The sequence below is a fragment of the Stegostoma tigrinum genome, chromosome 19 (genome assembly GCF_030684315.1).
Source record: "Stegostoma tigrinum isolate sSteTig4 chromosome 19, sSteTig4.hap1, whole genome shotgun sequence".
Taxonomy (NCBI): Eukaryota; Metazoa; Chordata; class Chondrichthyes; order Orectolobiformes; family Stegostomatidae; genus Stegostoma; species Stegostoma tigrinum.
Genome location: NC_081372.1, coordinates 30,776,150 through 30,794,718, shown reverse-complemented (window position 1 = coordinate 30,794,718; position 18,569 = coordinate 30,776,150). Strand labels below are relative to the sequence as shown.

At 40.3% G+C, this 18,569-nt stretch overlaps 1 protein-coding gene across 2 annotated transcripts in view; it reads right to left on the bottom strand.

Annotated features, from left to right (window-relative positions):
* LOC125461290 (dnaJ homolog subfamily C member 5) overlaps positions 1 to 18,569 on the bottom strand; it is a 59,749-nt gene that overhangs the window by 23,079 nt on the left and 18,101 nt on the right. For both annotated transcript variants that reach the window (XM_048549879.2, XM_048549877.2), the window contains exon 2: positions 10 to 122. In XM_048549879.2, coding sequence (XP_048405836.1) covers positions 10 to 116 — 107 coding nt within the window. In that variant the 5' untranslated portion in view covers positions 117 to 122. The remainder of the gene's footprint in view (positions 1 to 9; positions 123 to 18,569) is intronic.

Genomic DNA, 18,569 nt, shown 5'->3' with positions numbered 1-18,569 from the left:
ATGCTTTACCTGTACGATTTCTTAATGTCTTCTGGCGTAGCATTTTTCTCAAGTCCCAGAACAACATACAGTGTTTCCCCTGAGGTGGACAATGACCGCTGCCTTTGGTCAGCCATTTTACACTGAGGAGAAAAATGATAATGAGAAAACACAGACAGACATTTCTCAGTGAACGTAGATTTAGTTAAATGGCATTTCAAAGCAAATAATGACTTTTAACCACTGGAAAAATGTTACAGTAGCACTATTTTAGAAATTATTTAGTGAAAGAAACAAACGTAGAGAAAATTGACCTAAAATTTTTCCAGCGCATTGTATCTGTTCTGTCTGATTAAAAACTGCACACTCTACTGTTTAAACATGGATGTCAGTTGTAACTTCAAAACCTCCAAAGCTGTAAGTTATGGCAAAATGCATTACATTTAATTCATTAAAATTTGCTGAATACCAGGTGATGACTGAAACTACAATTTCTCATGTTTTTACAATGGATTGTCACAACATGTACAGATGTTAGTTCTTACAAAGTATTTCACAAGCTATATTCTACATCATTGCATTGCACAACTTCTTACATTTCAATGTGCAAGGAGGTTCAAGTTACACTTGAATTGTTGTTATTTGTCCAGAAACAAAAACTGAAAATTTGTAAACATCTATCAAATTGGAACAAAGACCTCCCTACACCCATCTGTAAAACTGTACAGAAGTGGATTTCACTACATCTGATCTGCAAATTTTATGGGCAGATGCAGATTGAAGGTACCAACACAACATGGTGCCCCTTAGTTAACTTTACCGTATTGCAGCCAAAACATGACTCACAGTAAACATATGCATTTATTCATCTTGGCTGCACATTTACAATAGCCTTCTAAATAAAAATTACACTTCTGGCGATGCCATTTTAAACTAGATTTTGATTTCATGAATCTTAGATGACTGTCATGGTTAAATATTCAACATTTTTCTCTCCCCTCCCGCCCCCCCCCCCCCCATCATGTCCATCTTATGTTTTACCAAAAGTGATTCACATTTTTAACACTTATTAGAAGAATTGTTATTTACAAATAATGAAGACAGTGTGCTCATATTAAATACTAGAAGACAGACATTTAAGTTGTTATAGCATAGCTTTCGCCATGGGTAGAAACAATCCTGATTTAATATTTGTCATCACAAGTAGTCCTCTGCTGGATTTATAGGCAAGTCATCATTACCAAAAAGTACATGGCCATATTGCTGCCTGCCAGTAATACTCTTGAAATTCAGTAAGTTCAAAGACAAAAAGCAATAAATATGAAAGACATATTATGCGGACAAGAAACAATAAAATCTGAAGTATTAAAAAGTGAATAACAAATGCCAGTAATTAACAAGGGTGCAGTATGAAATTGGCAAGGATTTCAAATGGTTAAAAAAATCTGACCAACTGAGTCTAGCGAGCTTTGAGAAGCTTTGTAGCTCAGGTCGAGATTCTGGATGCAAGTTTGCTCGCTGAGCTGGAAGGTTTGTTTTCAGACATTTCGTCACCATTCTAGGTAACATCAATGAGCCTCTGGTGAAGCGCTGGTGTTATGGCCTGCTTTCCATTTATCTGTTTAGGTTTCCTTGGGTTGGTGATGTCATTTCCTATTCTTTTTCTTTTTACTGTTATTCTTTTTCTCAGAGGATGGTAGATGGGCTCTAAATCAATGTGTTTGATGGAGTTTCGGTTGGATTGCCATGCCTCTAGGAATTCTCGTGCGTGTCTGTTTGGCTTGTCCTAGGATGGATGTGTCGTCCCAATCAAAGTGGTGTCCTTCCTCAACTGTATGTAAGGAAACTAGTGATAGTGGGTCATGTCGTTTTGTGGCTAGTTGATGTTTGTGTATCCTGGTGGCTAGCTTTCTGCCTGTTTGTCCAATGCAGTGTTTGTCACAGTTCTTGCAAGGTATTTTGTAAATGACATTCGTTTTGTTTGTTGTCTGTATAGGGTCTTTTAAGTTCATTAGCTGCTGTTTTAGTGTGATGGTGGGTTTGTGGGCTACCATGATGCCAAGAGGTCTGAGTAGTCTGGCAGTCATTTCCAAAATGCCTTCGATGTAGGGGAGAGAGGTTATGGTTTCTGGGCCCCGTTTTCGCTGTCTTTTTGGGTTTATTGTTGAGAAATGCTGGTAACACCTTTTGTCCTTTTTCAACTCTTGCACCTCCCCACCAACACAGCAATGTCAGCATCCAAACCTGGCCATCAGACAGTTTCTTGCCAGCACCTTCATCGTAAACTGCTGGATGACTCTGGTGCAGTTCGATCAGCATCTGGTGACCTTTACTCAAGATAAACAAACACTCTTGCTTCCCAGAAGTAGTATGCTGTCTCCTACAGTGATCCGATCTCACCAGGTCCAGAAGGTTTCAATCCTGGTTGCGGCGATCCTCTCGTCTTTCCCATTACCATCAGCTGTTTTAGTTTTGCTAGGATGGGATCTGTTTTGCCCATAGTCAGATATTGTTAGTGATGACTGGAAGGGCATCCAGGAAGTTTAAAGCCAAAATGGATCTTCCAGGAGAATCACCTCCAGTGAGAAGCAGCTCAAGGCATCAGTGTTAGCCACTTGGCTTCCTGGACAGCGTTCTAACTTTTACTTGCATGCTCTGAGAATAAGGACGACTCAAATGCTGAATTCTCCCGAAAGCTGGGGGCAGCACCATCTTGGTCTTTCTTCACTAGCCCTAGCAGGGGTTTGTGATCTGTTAAAGCGACAAATTCCTATCTGTAAAAGGTACTGGTAGAACTTACTCACACCAAAGATGACTACCAAATCTTACTACTCCATCTGGACATACTTGGCTGATGCCAAACAAAATCCAGGAAGCATATTGCATAGGGCATTCCTCTCCGTTGGGCCACCTGGCAGCCAGCACTATCCTAATACCATACGGGGAGATATTGCACCATTTCTCACTTTGCATCATAGTGGGCCAACATCTTAAGATGACAATAGCTGCTTTTTCACTTCTTGGCTACACAACCAATTCCAAGGCTTATTCTTTCTCAATAGCAGATGTTAGGGTGCCAAGATGGGAGGTCAGGTTACATAGTTTTCTGTAATAATTCACTAACCCTAGGAAAGTCCATTGCTCTGGTACAGAAGATGGAGCTGGGGCTCCTTTGATCTCCCTCACTTTCTCTTTAAGGTGTGTACGCCTTTAGAATATATAAGCACTATGATCAAGTTCTCCAAGACTCTTTATTGGTCTTCCCCAATATTGGTACATCATCCAGATAAATGGCTCTTGTAAAATGTTTGCTTTTGGCTGCTGGAAAAGGGTACAAGCTGATGATACCCCAAATGGCAGTCTCATATAGGGACATAAATCTTTATGGGTATTAACTGTACTGTACTTCTGAGACTCATCTAGTCAAAGTTGCAGATTGGCATGAAACTAGACATGAGCCATAAGTGACAGCCCCCCTGCTAACTTTGTGTAAAAGTCCCCTCTGCTAGTGATCAAGTATTTATCCAGCTGCCAGAAGTGGGCTAACATTTGCTTAAAACCCCAAGGGCGAACTGATCGATCAGGCTTCACAATCAGTATGACCAGAGCTGCCATTGTGCAAATAGTGCTAGTCTGATTCTTCCTTTGCTCTCCAGCCTCCTGATTTCCGCTTCTACGTTTGTCTGTAAGGCAAACAGCGCTAACTGTGCATTGCGCAAACTGCAGAATTGTTTCCCAGTCAACACAAGCTGGCTTTGGGCCCTTTGTTAGCCTCAAGCCCTTCCTGAAATATTTCCTGGGTATTACTCTAGGACTTCACTGAGGCAGCTATTTTCTAATTTTAAAATGTTGATTCAATGTAGGTGAATCTTTTTCAACCAATTCTGCCCCAACTGGCTAGGGCCCAAGCTTCTTATTACGGCACCAACTGCTTCTCATAGGAGACCAGAACCAAAGTTTGTACCCTCAATTTTAAACAGTTCCCTGGTGTATGTTCTCAGTTTGACTAAAGTCTTAAGGGTTGGAGTTCCAAGAGAATCTCATTAAAGACTGATTCTGCAATCACATATAGCTGCACTGGTATCAACCCCAATGGTTAAATGGTCACCTAGTTCCCAAACATTAATTTTAATTGGTTCTGATTTGGATGTCACTAAGCAACTCAATTGTTCCAACTCTCATTTGGGAGACCTTCCAGGGTGTGTACTCTCCTGGGTATTGACATACAACTTTTAAAATTCAAGTCAGGCGTTGTAGACCTCCCATGCTGACTCGAGTCTGTATACCATGCAACTACATGCCTTGTTGGGCCAGATCCTGAAGAGCTTTTTAAGTTACTCGGCAGAGCCCTGTCTTTGTTGAGGGATATGCCCTGTGAGAGACTCTGCAATTGCCTATTCTCAAATGGTTTTCCCCAAGCTCCAATTGGACAGGTGAGGGAGTCACTTCCATTGGGACGGCTCTGTAGCTCCTATGCTCCACTTGCTACAGTTTCTTATGACAAAGCCAGATGCACTGCCAGTTTGAAATCCAGTTGATCTTCTACATGGTTATGTCATTAATCCTCCATGACTGCCTGATTCTCAACATCTTGTTCAAGGTTAACCCAAAAATCACATGCGTCTGCCAGTTGTCTCAAGCTCGTCGAGAATCCCAATACGGATTCCCCTTGTTCTCTAACAGCTGAAAACTGACAGTATCTCAAAATTGGTGGTGGTTTGGGGCAGTAATATTCCTTAACCAACTCAATTGGCTCTGGGAAGGTTTGTGTCTGGTGCTTGTCGGAAAGTCAAGCCAGTCATAACCGAAAATACTGCAGAAGTCAGAAGGATTACTCGTTTTTCATCTGCCCCAGAAAATGTTGCATTTTCTATATACCGGGATCAGTCTTCACTGCAGGATCAAACACGTCAAGTTTCCCAAATGAAGGCAGAATGCCAGAAAGGATTACCCCAACTCCAAGATGACTGCTGCAAGTGAAATGTTCTTCAGGCACATACTGCTTTCTCCCAACACCACTGAAGTAACTGCACAGAAGCTGATATCCTGTCACCAAGAAACTTTATTTACTTATGCACAGTACACTGGCTGAGGCAAGCCAGCTCGGAGTCAGTCCCTTGAACAGAGGAGACTCTAAATCCCCTGGTTATATTTTTCTCCCCTCTTGTTAATATTGGCCAGCCAGGAGTTCCTAATGGACCCACGTTAGCAACCCCAATCAAGGATCTTATTGATAAGATTACCTGCTTCCAAACACCACAGATGGAAACGAATTTCTTGATCAGAATGTTTTGCAAGACATTTACCTTTTGAATTTGTAGTTGATATCTTTATCCTTTGTTCTCCCAAGGGCAAAAAGGGTGAAGGGATCCTCTAGTTATGTCCTTTAGAAAAGCACAAAAACCAAAAAAAAAATCAACTTGGCAGTGTCTGTATTGTGGGAGGATTCAATGAAATGCAGTGAGAGGCATTCAGTCCTTCAGGTCCTGCTGTAGTTGCTGATGTATTTAGAGAAAGGTTCCACTTGACTCATTACTGCGGAAGCTCCAAGTAACATACTTTGGATTTTCATTATTTCTTCTTTGCTTCATAAGTCTTTGGAAACAGTCATAGTTACTGCTTTTCTTTCAAACAAAATAAAAACAACCTTCTCATCTGTGAAAGGTTTGTGTCTGTTCAGAAGATGGCAAACATGAAATGCTTCTTCAATGCAGGCCTTACCTTTTGTTACTCGTTTTGGAAAACAAAACAACGACTGTTGAGTTTTCAAAGACCTTCAGCTCACCAAATTTCTTTGTCTGCAACAAACTTTTCTAGGAAAGCTATCCTGAATTCACTGTGCATCGCCATTTGGTACCATTCCAATTCTGTTTTACTAACTGACATTCTTCGGTGGTGTTCAAGTAAACTGTTCTCATCTTTTACCAGTTGTGAAAACAGAAATTCTTTTCACATCCTCATTGGAAGCTGTACATTTTTGGATTCTCTTCAGGTTGTCTAGGTTCATCACTGATCATTGTTGCTTCATCTTGCAATTTGTGACATCACACCGCCATTGGTCACACTGCAGGTAAGCCTGTGGATCCGCAACACAAACATTCAGAATGCTGCTACTTGCTTTTATAGTGTTGCTTGGATACTGGACACAGGGGAATGGCAGCATATCCTGAATTTTTTTCTTCTTTTTGCATAGGCCTATTACAAAAGCAGCTGGAGAAAAAAACCCTTCAGGTCTACACAGAACACATAGGTTCCCTGTATATTTCTTATTCATTTGTTTGCAGTATCATCACAAAACCTGCTTTACCCTGCAATGTCAGTCCATTAGGACTAAACTGAAACACGATGCAACAAGCTGGCAAAGTTTAAGAGGAAGCATTTTTTCTCTAGCTATGCGGCTTCTGGAAGCAGAAGTCATGCAGCGCCATGATGGTCAACCCTTATGTAGTGAGATTAACCATTAAAGACTCTGTTCAGACTGTTGATCACATTATCAGTTAAAGTTCAGAATACCATTTATTACTTAAAGCAAGGTCATGCATCACCCTTCAAATCGAATACTGTTAATTCTTTGTAGAAGCAAAAGATCTTGCAGGCAATTTTAGATAAACAAAAAAAAATTCTTCATGCATCACCCATGGATATCATTAAAATTCTCTTGGCACACCTATCCTAATCCTTCCAAAAAAAACCTTCAATAATCAGTGAAAAAAATTTCCAGTACTGTCTCCCACCTCTTATTTTCAGGAGTGATATTTCCAAATAGCTCAACAAAAGGTATTTAAGTTTAAAGAAATTTTCCCCAAGTTAAGGATACAAAACAAAATGTTGAAACCCCATATCCTTTTCCAGCATTTAAAACACATATTGCTTAGGTAAACATTAAGTGAAACTGCATTTTCCACCTCAGCAAACAGATGTATCTCAGAAAGACAGTAATGTCAGGGAAATGGATGCTATCCTTTCAATCATTCCTGAAGGCATAATCAATAACATCCAAGTATGTGATTAAGTATCTTGATATAGTTTTGAGAACGATGACAGCATTTACCAAAACCTGTCTTTATCTAAGGCACAAGTTATAACTGGCAAAGATCCACCTAGGTAATTGGAGGAAATCGGCAGGGTTGATCTCAATAGACTCAGATAGCACAAGACGACTTGGGTTCAAATCCAATCTTGATATACAGATTAAGATGGTTGCTCTTCCAGATGTGTGTTGCCAATAGCCTGTCTGTAAAGTAGCCACTATGCTTGTTGATGGAATACGTCATCCTGACAAACAGCATGGGAATGTTAGGCCTTGAAAGGGCTGCAGATAGTAAAATAGAGTGATGTGGAGGTGTTAGTGATGTGCCATGTTGAACAAGGTCAAAAATCACAACACCAGGTTATAGTTCAACAGGTTTATTTGAACACAAGCTTTTGGAGCATTGCCCCTTCCTCAAGTGTAATGACAGAGGAAGTATCAAGGTACAGAAATTCTCTGTAAAAAGATCAAAGAATTATACAACTAATGCTAATGTATTTAAAAGCCCTAAATTGGCTGGCTGACTCCCTCCTGCTAAATCTTTAATCAGTTAGAAAGAAAATGCAGGTTTCGATTCATTAATATGCAAACTGTGAATTGCCTTGTGATTTTTGACCTTAAAATAGAGTGAGACTTGAGACTCGTTGTACAAGAGTTGGGTTCATGAATAATTCAATGTTCCTGATCTTTTGATGATTCCTGCCTTAATTTAGTGACTTTCAAAGACTGTAAGAACAGTAACAGGAAGCTAAGCACCCAAGTTCTTGCAGCCTTTAAACAATTTCACTCTGAAACACCTATTCCAGGAAGTGAATCAGTTTCCAAGTGGGGAGAACAAATGAAATTCTATGGAGAAATGTTTAGCAGTGAAAAAATTAGTACAATAAGGAATATTCAGAAGAGTTGGCTCGAAAGATATTTAGAAATGGCCTTACCAGAGGAGAAAGTGATAGTAGTACTGATATCACTTCTGACGACTGTCTGGAACAGTGTCTCACATTCACCACTCAAGCCAACAAACAGACCCTTGGCCTATATTGTCACTGAACTCTGACAGGGCCCCTGCCAGCAAGGCCCTCAAAGACCACGGAAGCTAACCACAAGCAAATGAAGCAACTGTCACCAAATGTTCCATCTTCAGTAAAAAGAGAAAAGCTTAAGATCAATGAAAAATCAACTATCAAAGTTTGCACTGCAAGCAGATTTTATCTGCAAAAATGAAAAAAAATTAGGTGGTCTGGGATTGTAAATAGTGTTGAAATGTTGAAACGACCCCATTTTATGAAGTAACTGCTCTAGGAGAAGGCAGACACCTGAAAAGAGAAACAAAAAAGGTGCGTTCTTGGGAGCAGGTTGGGTCAGGAACAGCACAAAAAAAAACCACAGTACCTCAAACTTTTAGAGAAATAAATGACAAGTCAACATTCTGCACTATGTTAGACAGTAGAACATTTTGTATCTGTTAGCACTACCAGTGACTAAAAAAAATTGTTCCTGTTTGTTTAGCTAGGACTTCAAACTGCCCCAAATCAGATTCACTTGAGTCTAACTGGAAGAAACTAAGTCTTTGCCCATCATTGGGATTTAATATCAAATTTATCAAAAGGTAAAATACACAATGTTGAAAATCTGAAGCTAAAAATCAATGCCAGAGAAACGCAACAGGTCTGGCAGCACCTGTGGACAGAGGAACAGCACAAATGGTGAAGCAATACATCACATCCTCCGTTCTGAAGAACAGCAACATCAAACTTGAAATGTCAACTTCATTTTACTCTCCATTCATGAACAAACCTGCCTAGTTAATCAGGAACAGCAAACAATGAAATTGATCAAGTATGATTGATTGTTGTAATTCTTTACTGTTAGGTGAAACATCTTGGGGTCAATTTAATGAACATTACTTTGCACGTTTCTCTACTACAATCATCCAGTAAGCTGCTTTGTCATTGGCTGTTTATTACACAATAGAGGGGACTTAATATCTTAAAAACGTCAGTAGGCAACAGGGACTCCTACCAAATGGCAAGGTGAACTATAACAGGAATCAAAGTACATGACAACAATGATGGTCAAAACATTGGTACCTAGTGCAACTGGTTGGTTATGCAACATGAAGGTTTTGGCTATTACTTTAGCTTTTGTAACCAAGTACAAAAGGCCATGTACAAACTACACATCAAATTATATGCATAACAGTCTCCAAAATTCAATCACTTGTTACTGTATAGCCACCTGATGACATTGAGTCTGGAATTCGATAATGTGCCAGCCATCTTTGTGATTTTTGTAAGTGTCTTTACATGGCTAACTGCTTAGAACCTGTGGATGCATGGGTTAAGCAATCTCTTTCTCTAAGGTCTCTCTGCTGTTGAACATCATAGGTAACTGCTGTTTGAGCTGAAATTTATTAACATGGCCCAGGGATATTCCCTGTTAGCGGGCTTCTATATAGTAGCATATGGTGTTTTCACTCACCAAATCATTACGGAAACTCAATGGCGAACAAGCAGGAACATACTGTTTATGAATATTTGGATTTTAATCCACAAATATCAAAACACCGATCAGTCCAGAGACTGGGTGACTGGATTAATGTATAAAACCTAAAGATATAGGCTACACACCATTCTTATCTTGCACAATAGTGCTTCCAGACAGTCTTAAGAACAAAGGCAGAAAATTGAGCAAAACATTTGTTGGAGTCTAGAAATCTGCATAACTTTTTTTTTTGCATTCTCTCCCTTTTCCCTCCACTATATTCATCAGGTTTATTTATTTATTTTTTTTTAAGGGCTTACCCACCAAAATTGACCTACAACATGGTAGCTGTACAAGAATAGCCACTGTAGCACTGGAAAAATGCTGTCAAGCATGGACATTTTTATAATACTGATTGTAGTCCATTGGTCAAAAAAGATGACAAAATTAGGGAAGTCATGCTAAAATCTATGCATGGCACTAGTCTGACCACAGGTGGAATACTACAAAAAGTTTTAGCCCCATATCCAAGGAAAGGTGTACTGGTATTGGAGGGAGCACAGAAAATTCATATTCAATCTCGGGTATGGAGGGATTTTCTTATGAGGGGAGGTTGAGTAGGTTAGGCCTATACTCATTGGAATTCACAGGAATGAGAAAAGATCTTATTGACAGAGCAGAGTTGGAGAAGTTGGGTTTCCCTTCTGGAATATTCTGCGAGTCTAATGGGTCACCTGTTTAAGGCTCACGAGGAAGGATTCCTTCGGATTTCTTCTAACATTCTTTAACACAAAGTTCTGCAGAGGCTGGTTCATCAAGCATATTCAAGGTTGAGGCAGACAGATTTTGCAATTAGTAAGGAAATCATGATCTCGATTAAGAGGTTCTACAGATGCTTCTCCACCCGGGGAGAAGAGTATGTTTCAACAGATAATGGATGGCAGATTCTGGCCATGAATATGGTCAGCACTGGGAACTGTTTCCACCTGGGAGACATGTATGGTCCAATAGATGAGCTCAGCACTAGGCTTTCTGGGAGGTGTTTGCGGTTGATGTTACAGCATGACAATTTGAGAGCTCTCTGCCTGACCTCCATTAATCAAACCATTGGAAGTTCAGAGAATAGAAAATAAGTTACAAGAATCACAGACTTCAGTCAGTGAACTGAAAAGGTGTCCATAATCAACAACTTCAGAAAATCAACCATGAAATCATAATACGTACCCGTGGAATAACAAACTGTGAAAAATACTCATGTAATCTCAAAGGATGACATTAAAACTTGGAAGTAGTTAATAAAATTGGCTTCATTATCCTGGGATATTAACATAAATGTTTGCCTTCATGTGGAGCTCAAGGTTGACACTTGTGACCTTATGGAGGGGTCAGCATTTGAACTTTCATTATTCTTGGGAACAAAGGCTAAAAATAATCAAGAGGAGAAAAATGGTAGAAACACCTGGGGATGTTTCTCTACACCCCAGTATAGAACAATTCAGAATCAAGTATTTCATTGATCAGACTGCTACTTGTTAAGGGCATGCTCAATGCATTCTTTATTCTGTCCCAATGTGGGTGGCACATTTTATTACACTTTAATGTTTCTGTTTTTCCTACCATCGATATTTTTCTCCAATTTTTGGTTTGGTGTTGAATTATACAGTTTTATATGTTGCTGACATCCACTCAAAATTTGATGTAGAACACAAAAGATTCATCTGGGTTGAGGATGCTACAAGCTAAAAATGGAAGTATTTATTTCAAAAGCTTAAACTTGGTTCAAAGTAAAAATACCAGAAATAAAGCATGGGAACTCCAATGGGGCCAAATTGTGCACTTATGTAGAATATGATAGCAATGTGGTAACACATTTCCATTGTCCTGGTTTTTTATTTCCATTGAATGGGTTGGTGAAAAATTTGCTGATGAAGATAATAAACAAAAAACTGTGAATAGTTGAGTGGGCCAGATAGTTTCCATGTTGTAACATCCACATATGCATCTATAATTAATTTTATTTATTTCTCCATCACAGGGTGTGTCAAAGCAATGTTTCCTGCTTCAAAATATATTTCACACAAGAAAGGAGGTTGATATATTTCTGTACAAATATTAGTAGCACATGTAGTCAAATCAAGCAATTGCAAATACAAAAAATATTGTTAACTGCTGCTTAGCTTTTCAATTACTTAGTTACCTCAGCGCACACAGCATTTGGCATTTTACAAGAAGCATTACAAAAGAACTGAAGTGCATTCTACTAAAAAGGTTAATTAACAGCAGTCAAACAGGAGGCTGGAAGTACACAGCAAGCCAGACTGCATCACCTTCTTTCCTCCAGATGCTGTCTAGCCTGCTCTGTTCTTCTAGCCTCCTGTTTGTCTACCTTGGACTCCAGCATCTGCTCCAATTAATGGTAGTACTGAGGATTATTCAGATTGGGGAGAAAAATCTCCCCAGACTGGATAAGAGAAACTAGTACAATGGTGTGTTTCAAATTAAAACCTTGGTTAGATCTCAATACTGTGCAGTTTTGATCTCTTCATATAGTTGGCAATATTAGGGGTTTGACATTAATTATCAAGCAAAAAAAGAGTAGGATCCTACATCTGGGGGGGGGCGGAAGTGGGGGTTTACAGGCCAGTTGTTGAAGGCTTTGAGCTAAAATGTCAAGAATTAGTCCAATTCCCAGAGAATAGTGGACCACTAGAATAGGCTGACAATCATATAATGAATATGGATTCTTTGAATCCTTTAACATCACAGCTAGACCTATATTTGGCTGGTGTAGAGATCATCTTTTAAAAGAAGGAACGGTACTAAAGAGTAATAAATCAGGAGCAATGTGATTTCCTGGAACGGTTTCAATCCGTTAAAAGTCAAGGAGGATTTCTCAGGTTTATTCCACTAACTCACCTTGCACTCCGACCCCTGTTTGGGGATCATATGGCTTTGGGTGACCATGCAAGTAACCTGGATGATACTGGGCAAGGCGCTCATAAAAGGCGCTCACTTTAAGATACCACACCATGTTCAGCCATGCAAACAGCAATGCTACCATCTGTTTAAAACAAAAAGACTAGGCACAAAACAAAATTGGAGTGCATGCTGGAAAAAAAATGTGACGTATTAGTTGCATGGGGCAGGCTGGAAAGAGGGAGGTTCTTTTTCTCCCCACTGTATTCCAAACATCCTGACAGTGCACAGAACTATACTGTTACAGAATACAGCAACATCTTCACCAGCTTGCAGTAAATAATACCACCATGGCCGGTATCCTTGAAACACTCCTTCCCAGGAAACTAAGCTAAATGATTCCTTTGATTAGTTTCCAAATTATTTTGAAGACAATTAAAGATAATAGTCAAGATGAAATTGAATTTCAAACATGTCAACATTGGCCTCTTTTTACAAAACGATTATACTGGTATAAACGTAGATAATTAGCTGCTAAATGCAGATACTGAGCACTCGCATTTATGTGCCAGTTTAGTTTAAACTTTTATTGAAGTGATGCAGCTCCATTTCTTACTGATTACATGCTTAAACATGCAGGACATAGGCCCAAAGAATTTTGCGGCAAAGATTAGCAACTTAGAGGTTACCATTTGTTAAAATACACACACACACACACACACATACAGTCTTAAGTGTGCACTATTGTATTTGAAGAAATATTTATGCAAACTGCCTCATAATATTACTAGAAACAAATTCTTGAGCAAATGATTGGCTAACTGCTTGAAGGCAATGCATACAAAAGCACAACAGTTTATAAGGACTTAGCCAGTGTCATATTTGTACTTATCTTCTCCCCAGTGTTTGCAGTTCCCTCACTAATATTTAGGTAATGTTGAAATATACCATACACACTCCTGTAAAGACGTTCTGAAACCAAACTGCCAGCTGAAATTAGGAGACAGTAGGAACTGCAGATGCTGGAGAATTTGAGATAACAAGATGTAGAGATGGATTGAACACAGCAGGCCAAGCAGCAGAGGAACAGGAAGGTTGATGTTTTGGATCCAGACCCTTCTCCAGAAACAGGGGTTGTGAAATAGAGGGGGAGGCAGATAGAAGAGATGATAGTTGGAGAGGAGACAGACAGGTCTAAGAGGTGAGGATGGAGACACTAAAAGGTGAGAGAGTGTAGGTGGGGAGGTAGGGAGGGGATAGGTTGCGCTCTGGTTGCTATGGTGTAATGGCGAGCACGCTGGTTTCTGAATGATGCAATCTGAGTTCAAGCCTGGAGGCAGCCTATTTCCTGGTCCAGTTAGCGCTGAGCCTCGTGAAGTCTTGTTTTGGGGCAGCATGGTGGCTCAGTGGTTAGCACTGCAGCCTCACAGCTCCAGGGGCCAAGGTTCGATACCAGCCTTGGGCGGCTGTCTGTGCGGGTTTTCTCTGTGCGCTCCGGTTTCCTCCCACAGTCCAAAGATGTGCAGGCTATGTGGATTGGCCATGCTAAATTGCCCGTAGTGTTCAGGGGTGTGTGGGTTATAGGGGGAATGGGTCTGGGTGGGATGTTTCAAGGGGCGGTGTGGACTTGTTGGGCTGAAGGGCCTGTTTCCACACTGTAGGGAATCTAATCTAAATAAAAAAGGTCAGTCCAGGGGAGGATGGCCAGGTCAAGGTATGTAGGAGGTGGGGGTGCAGCTTGAGATGGGAGGAGGACACAAGCTAGGCTGGTTTTGGGATGTGGTAGGGGGAGGAGAGATTTTGAAGTTTGTGAATGACAGGAGAGGGAGGAGGGGACTTCACAAGCTTCAAAATCTCCCCTCCCCCTACCGCATCCCAAAACCAGCTGAGCTTGTCCCCCCCTCCCTAACCTGTCCTTCCTCCTACCTCAAGCCCCATCCCCATCTCCTACCTACTAAACTCATCCTGCCCCCTCCCCACCTACAGTGGCTCCTTCCCTGTCTCTGACTGGTCTGTCTCCTCTCCACCTATCTTCTCCTTTATCTATCTTGTCTGCCTCCCCTTCTCTCCCTATTTATTTCAGAATCCTGTTCCTCACCCCCATTTCTAGAGGGTCTAAGGCTGAAACATCAGCTTGCCTGCTCCTCTGATGCTGCTTGGCGTGCTGTGTTCATCCAGCTCTACCCAGTGTAGTTGAAAGTGGGGGCCAACTTATACACAAAGCAGCACTTTCAAAAGGGACTGAAGTGTACACTTTCTGATCATTTTGCTATCTGCTTATGGCAGAATGTCAGCTGACTACAGAATTGACAGGTCAGAGACCACTGCCACCAACTGTGTCCCCATAACATGTGCAAAGAGAGCCAAAAATTAATATTCATTATTTATGAATCAGTAACTTCCATGTGGACAGACATTGCTTTTGTCATAAACCAGATAAAATCAGCAACACTTAATTTTTTCCACTTTTCTCAGGGCAAAGATTCAAATAAATCTGCAAACAATGTCCATTCTGGCAAATTTAACATGTAGTTTGCAATAATCTTTAAATGCAGCCACACACTAGATTTTTCCACATCTGCATTTATTAGGCATCTGCTGAAGCCAACTGCTTCCTCCAATTTCAAATGTTCTATCATAACTTGAACGCTCTAGCTGCTGCCCAATTATTGGTCTATGAAATCTAAATGATTAAACTTGAACTGGATTGCTCCAGACGCTGTCTCTTCTTGATTCAATATTGTCACATTACACAGTAAGATTCTCAGGAACACAGTGCACACCGATGAGGTGGCAAACTTGCTTGTGCACAAATGCTAACACAAGGAACAGAACAGCTGCCTTTTAATTAAGAGATTGGACTTCAGCAGTAAGTAATGGGTTTGGATTTTTGGCCAAAGGCCAACATTTACAAAAGAACAGCTATCAGTAGAGTCGTGGTCCCAACAGCAGTGAATTAGCACTTTGAGAATTTTATACCTGTTTCCATTCCTAAAGATACTGATTTGCAACCATAAGTGCTCTAATAGTGTTGACTGCCCTCTGATAAACTTCAGTGAACTTCTATAGTGAAGAGATCAAAATGGCTATTAAAAACAAGGCTTTCATGGATTTTAAATTTGAGTTCTTTCTTTAACCCTCATTCCACGTGGAATTGATTGTAACGTTGAGACTCATTTGATTTTACTGAGGTCAATATATTTTGTCTTTGCTCAATTTGTATTTTGTGTTTAATGATTGAATAAACAAAAAGTAATGATATCTTGGCAGGCTGGTTAAAAATCAAACCAGAAAGTATGCAGGCAGCATAACAGTTGGTTCACATTATCATTAGCTGTTGGATAGCTTGTAGTAACTACAGTCCCTGAGGACCAAAGGGTTGATCCCTGTGAGGCAACAGGTGGTGGTTTAACCCGAAGGTTGCCACACCTCAAGACAAGGGGAGACATTGAGGAGGGGGGACCTCACGGTAACTTTAGCCAATTCGGGAAGCAAATGCAGAGTGAAATTGCTGTTCCTCGTTTAGAGAATTAAAAGAAACCACTCTGCATTGCAAACCAGCTGTCCCGCCAATGAACTATGCAAAAATGAATTTATCTTATTCCAAAAAAAACAGTACTTCTCACCAAGTTAGAAGTTTAGCAATTTGAAAACTGCATTTTTATTTGCATGCAGTAGAATCCAGCCTTACAAAGGAGAAATACTATATCTAATCTGTGCAATATTGTTAAGGTGAGGAGCAACAGTGTGCCATTTAATTGTTTGGGTCTGTTAAGTTACAAAAGAACAAGGACATACTGTTTCAAAGCCACAAGGTGCGCTGGTTTGATGCATAGTAACAATGCTTATGAAATACCTTTCAATGTATATTTTAACTAATGAAAACAATTTAATAAAAAAAACTTAAGTTTATTCCTGCAGCTGTAAACCATATGTACCTTGCACTTCCCAACCACAATTTTCTAAATGAGGAACAGCAAAAATATACTGCTCTCAAGTAGTTTCTATCTTAATATCTTGTTAAAAACACAAAGGTTTTATCTTCATCTTAAAACAGAAGAAGTGGAACAGTGGGTCATGTTGCTGTGATCATGTCCCTACCTCTGGGTCAGAAGGCCCAGGTTCAACTTCCAACTGCTCCAAGGCATGTCATGACACATCTAAACTGGTTGATTAAAATATCCAAAATATGGGAGGGAGGAGGTGGTTTAAAAAAGTTCAAACAAACCATTAAGATTAAATAGTTTTGAATAACAAAAAAACGGATTTCTTTTAAATAACTGCATTATTTACTGCTCTTCAAAATTTCTGGATATCTCAACTCAATCACAGTTAATGGTGTAGCTTTGAATTGTAGCTACTGACATAACATGGCAAATATATATGAGGTACATACGATGACTTATGGACACCAGTTATGTTGGGCATGTTACTGACCTCCGTTAAACCCTAGACCACGTCACAAAAAAAAAACTGTAGAAATAAATGTTGGAGATAATGCAAAATCCAATTGCAATCAGGTTTTTAGCAAGTCATTTGCTGGCATTGACCAGAACCAGCCTTCAGCTAAGGCCTTTACAAGACTTTCAAAATCGCAGTGGTGTCTGAAAACAACAGATGCTGGAGTTCACAGCAAGTCAAGCAGCATTTTGAATCTAGATGCTCACAATGTGAAATTAGATGACTCATCAGAACTGAAGTGTGATGGGAACATCATTTATGCTGCAGTTTGGGGAGGGTGTTGAACTCAATACTGAGTCCAGAAAGTTGTAAAGTGCCTAGTCTGAAGAGATATTATAGGGTCATGGACCCTGAGCTGTACAGCATGGAGACAGGCCCTTCAGTCCAACTCATCCATGCTGATCAGGTATTCTAAATTAATCTACTCCCATTCGCCAGTATTTGGCCCATAGCCCTCTAAATCCTCCTATTCATATATCCATCCAGATGTCTTTTAAAGTATTGCAATTGTATCAACCACCACCACTTCCTCTGGCAGCTCATTTTATACATGTACCATCCTCTGCATGAAAAAAAGTTGCCCCATGTGTCCCTTTTAAATCTTTCCCACTTACCTTAAATCTATACCCTCTAGTTTTGGACTCCCCACCCTAGAGAAAAGGCCTTGGCTATTCATCATTTCCATGCCTCTCATGATCTGACAAACCCCTATAATGTCACCCCTTAGCTTCCAATGCTCCAAGGAAAATAGCCCCAGCCTATTTATAGCTCCTTATTGCTCAAGCCCTCCAACCCTAGCAACATTCTTGTAAATATTTTCTGCACCCTTTCAAGTTTCACAACCTCCTTCCTACTGCAGGGAAACCAGAATTGAATGCAGTATTCCAAAAACAACCTAGTGTCCTGTACAGCCGCAACAAGACCTCCCAACCCCATAACTCAAGGCACTGACCAATAAAGGCAAGCATACCAAATGCCTTCTTTACTATCCTGTCTACCTGGCACTCCACTTTCAAGGAACTATGAATCTGTACTCCAAGGTCTGTGTTCAGCAACACTCGCCAAGACCTTACCATTACGTGTACCAGTCATGCCCTGATTTGCCTTTTCAAAATGCAGCACCTCTTATCTAAAATGAACTCCATTTGCCACTCCTTGGCCCATTGACCCTGTTTTACCTTCTTCACTGTCTACTACATCTCCAATTTTGGTGTCATCTGCAAACTTACTAGTTATGTCCACATCCAAATCATTTATATAAAAGTGAGAAAAAGCAGTGGACCCAGCGCCAATCCTTGCAACTCACTTCTAGCCAAAAGGTCTCCAGTCTCAAAAGCAGGTCTTCACCGCTACCCTGCCTATCTTTGTGCCAGCTCTGGATCCAAATAACTGTATTCCATGTGACCGAACTGTCAACCAATCTACTGAGGGACCCTGTCAAATTCCTTGCTGAAGTCCATATGGATCATGTACACTGCTCCGCCCCCAATCTCCTTTGATACTTCTTCTAAGTCGTTAGTGATAAACAATTCCCCACACACAAAGCCATGTTGACTATGTCTAATGAATCACTGTATTTCCAAATACACGTAAATCTGGTCCCTCAGGATTGCATCCAACTTTCCCCTCCACGATGTCAGGCTCACTAGTCTATAGTTCCTTAGCTTTTCCATACCACCCGAGTCAACCTCAAGTCTTCCAG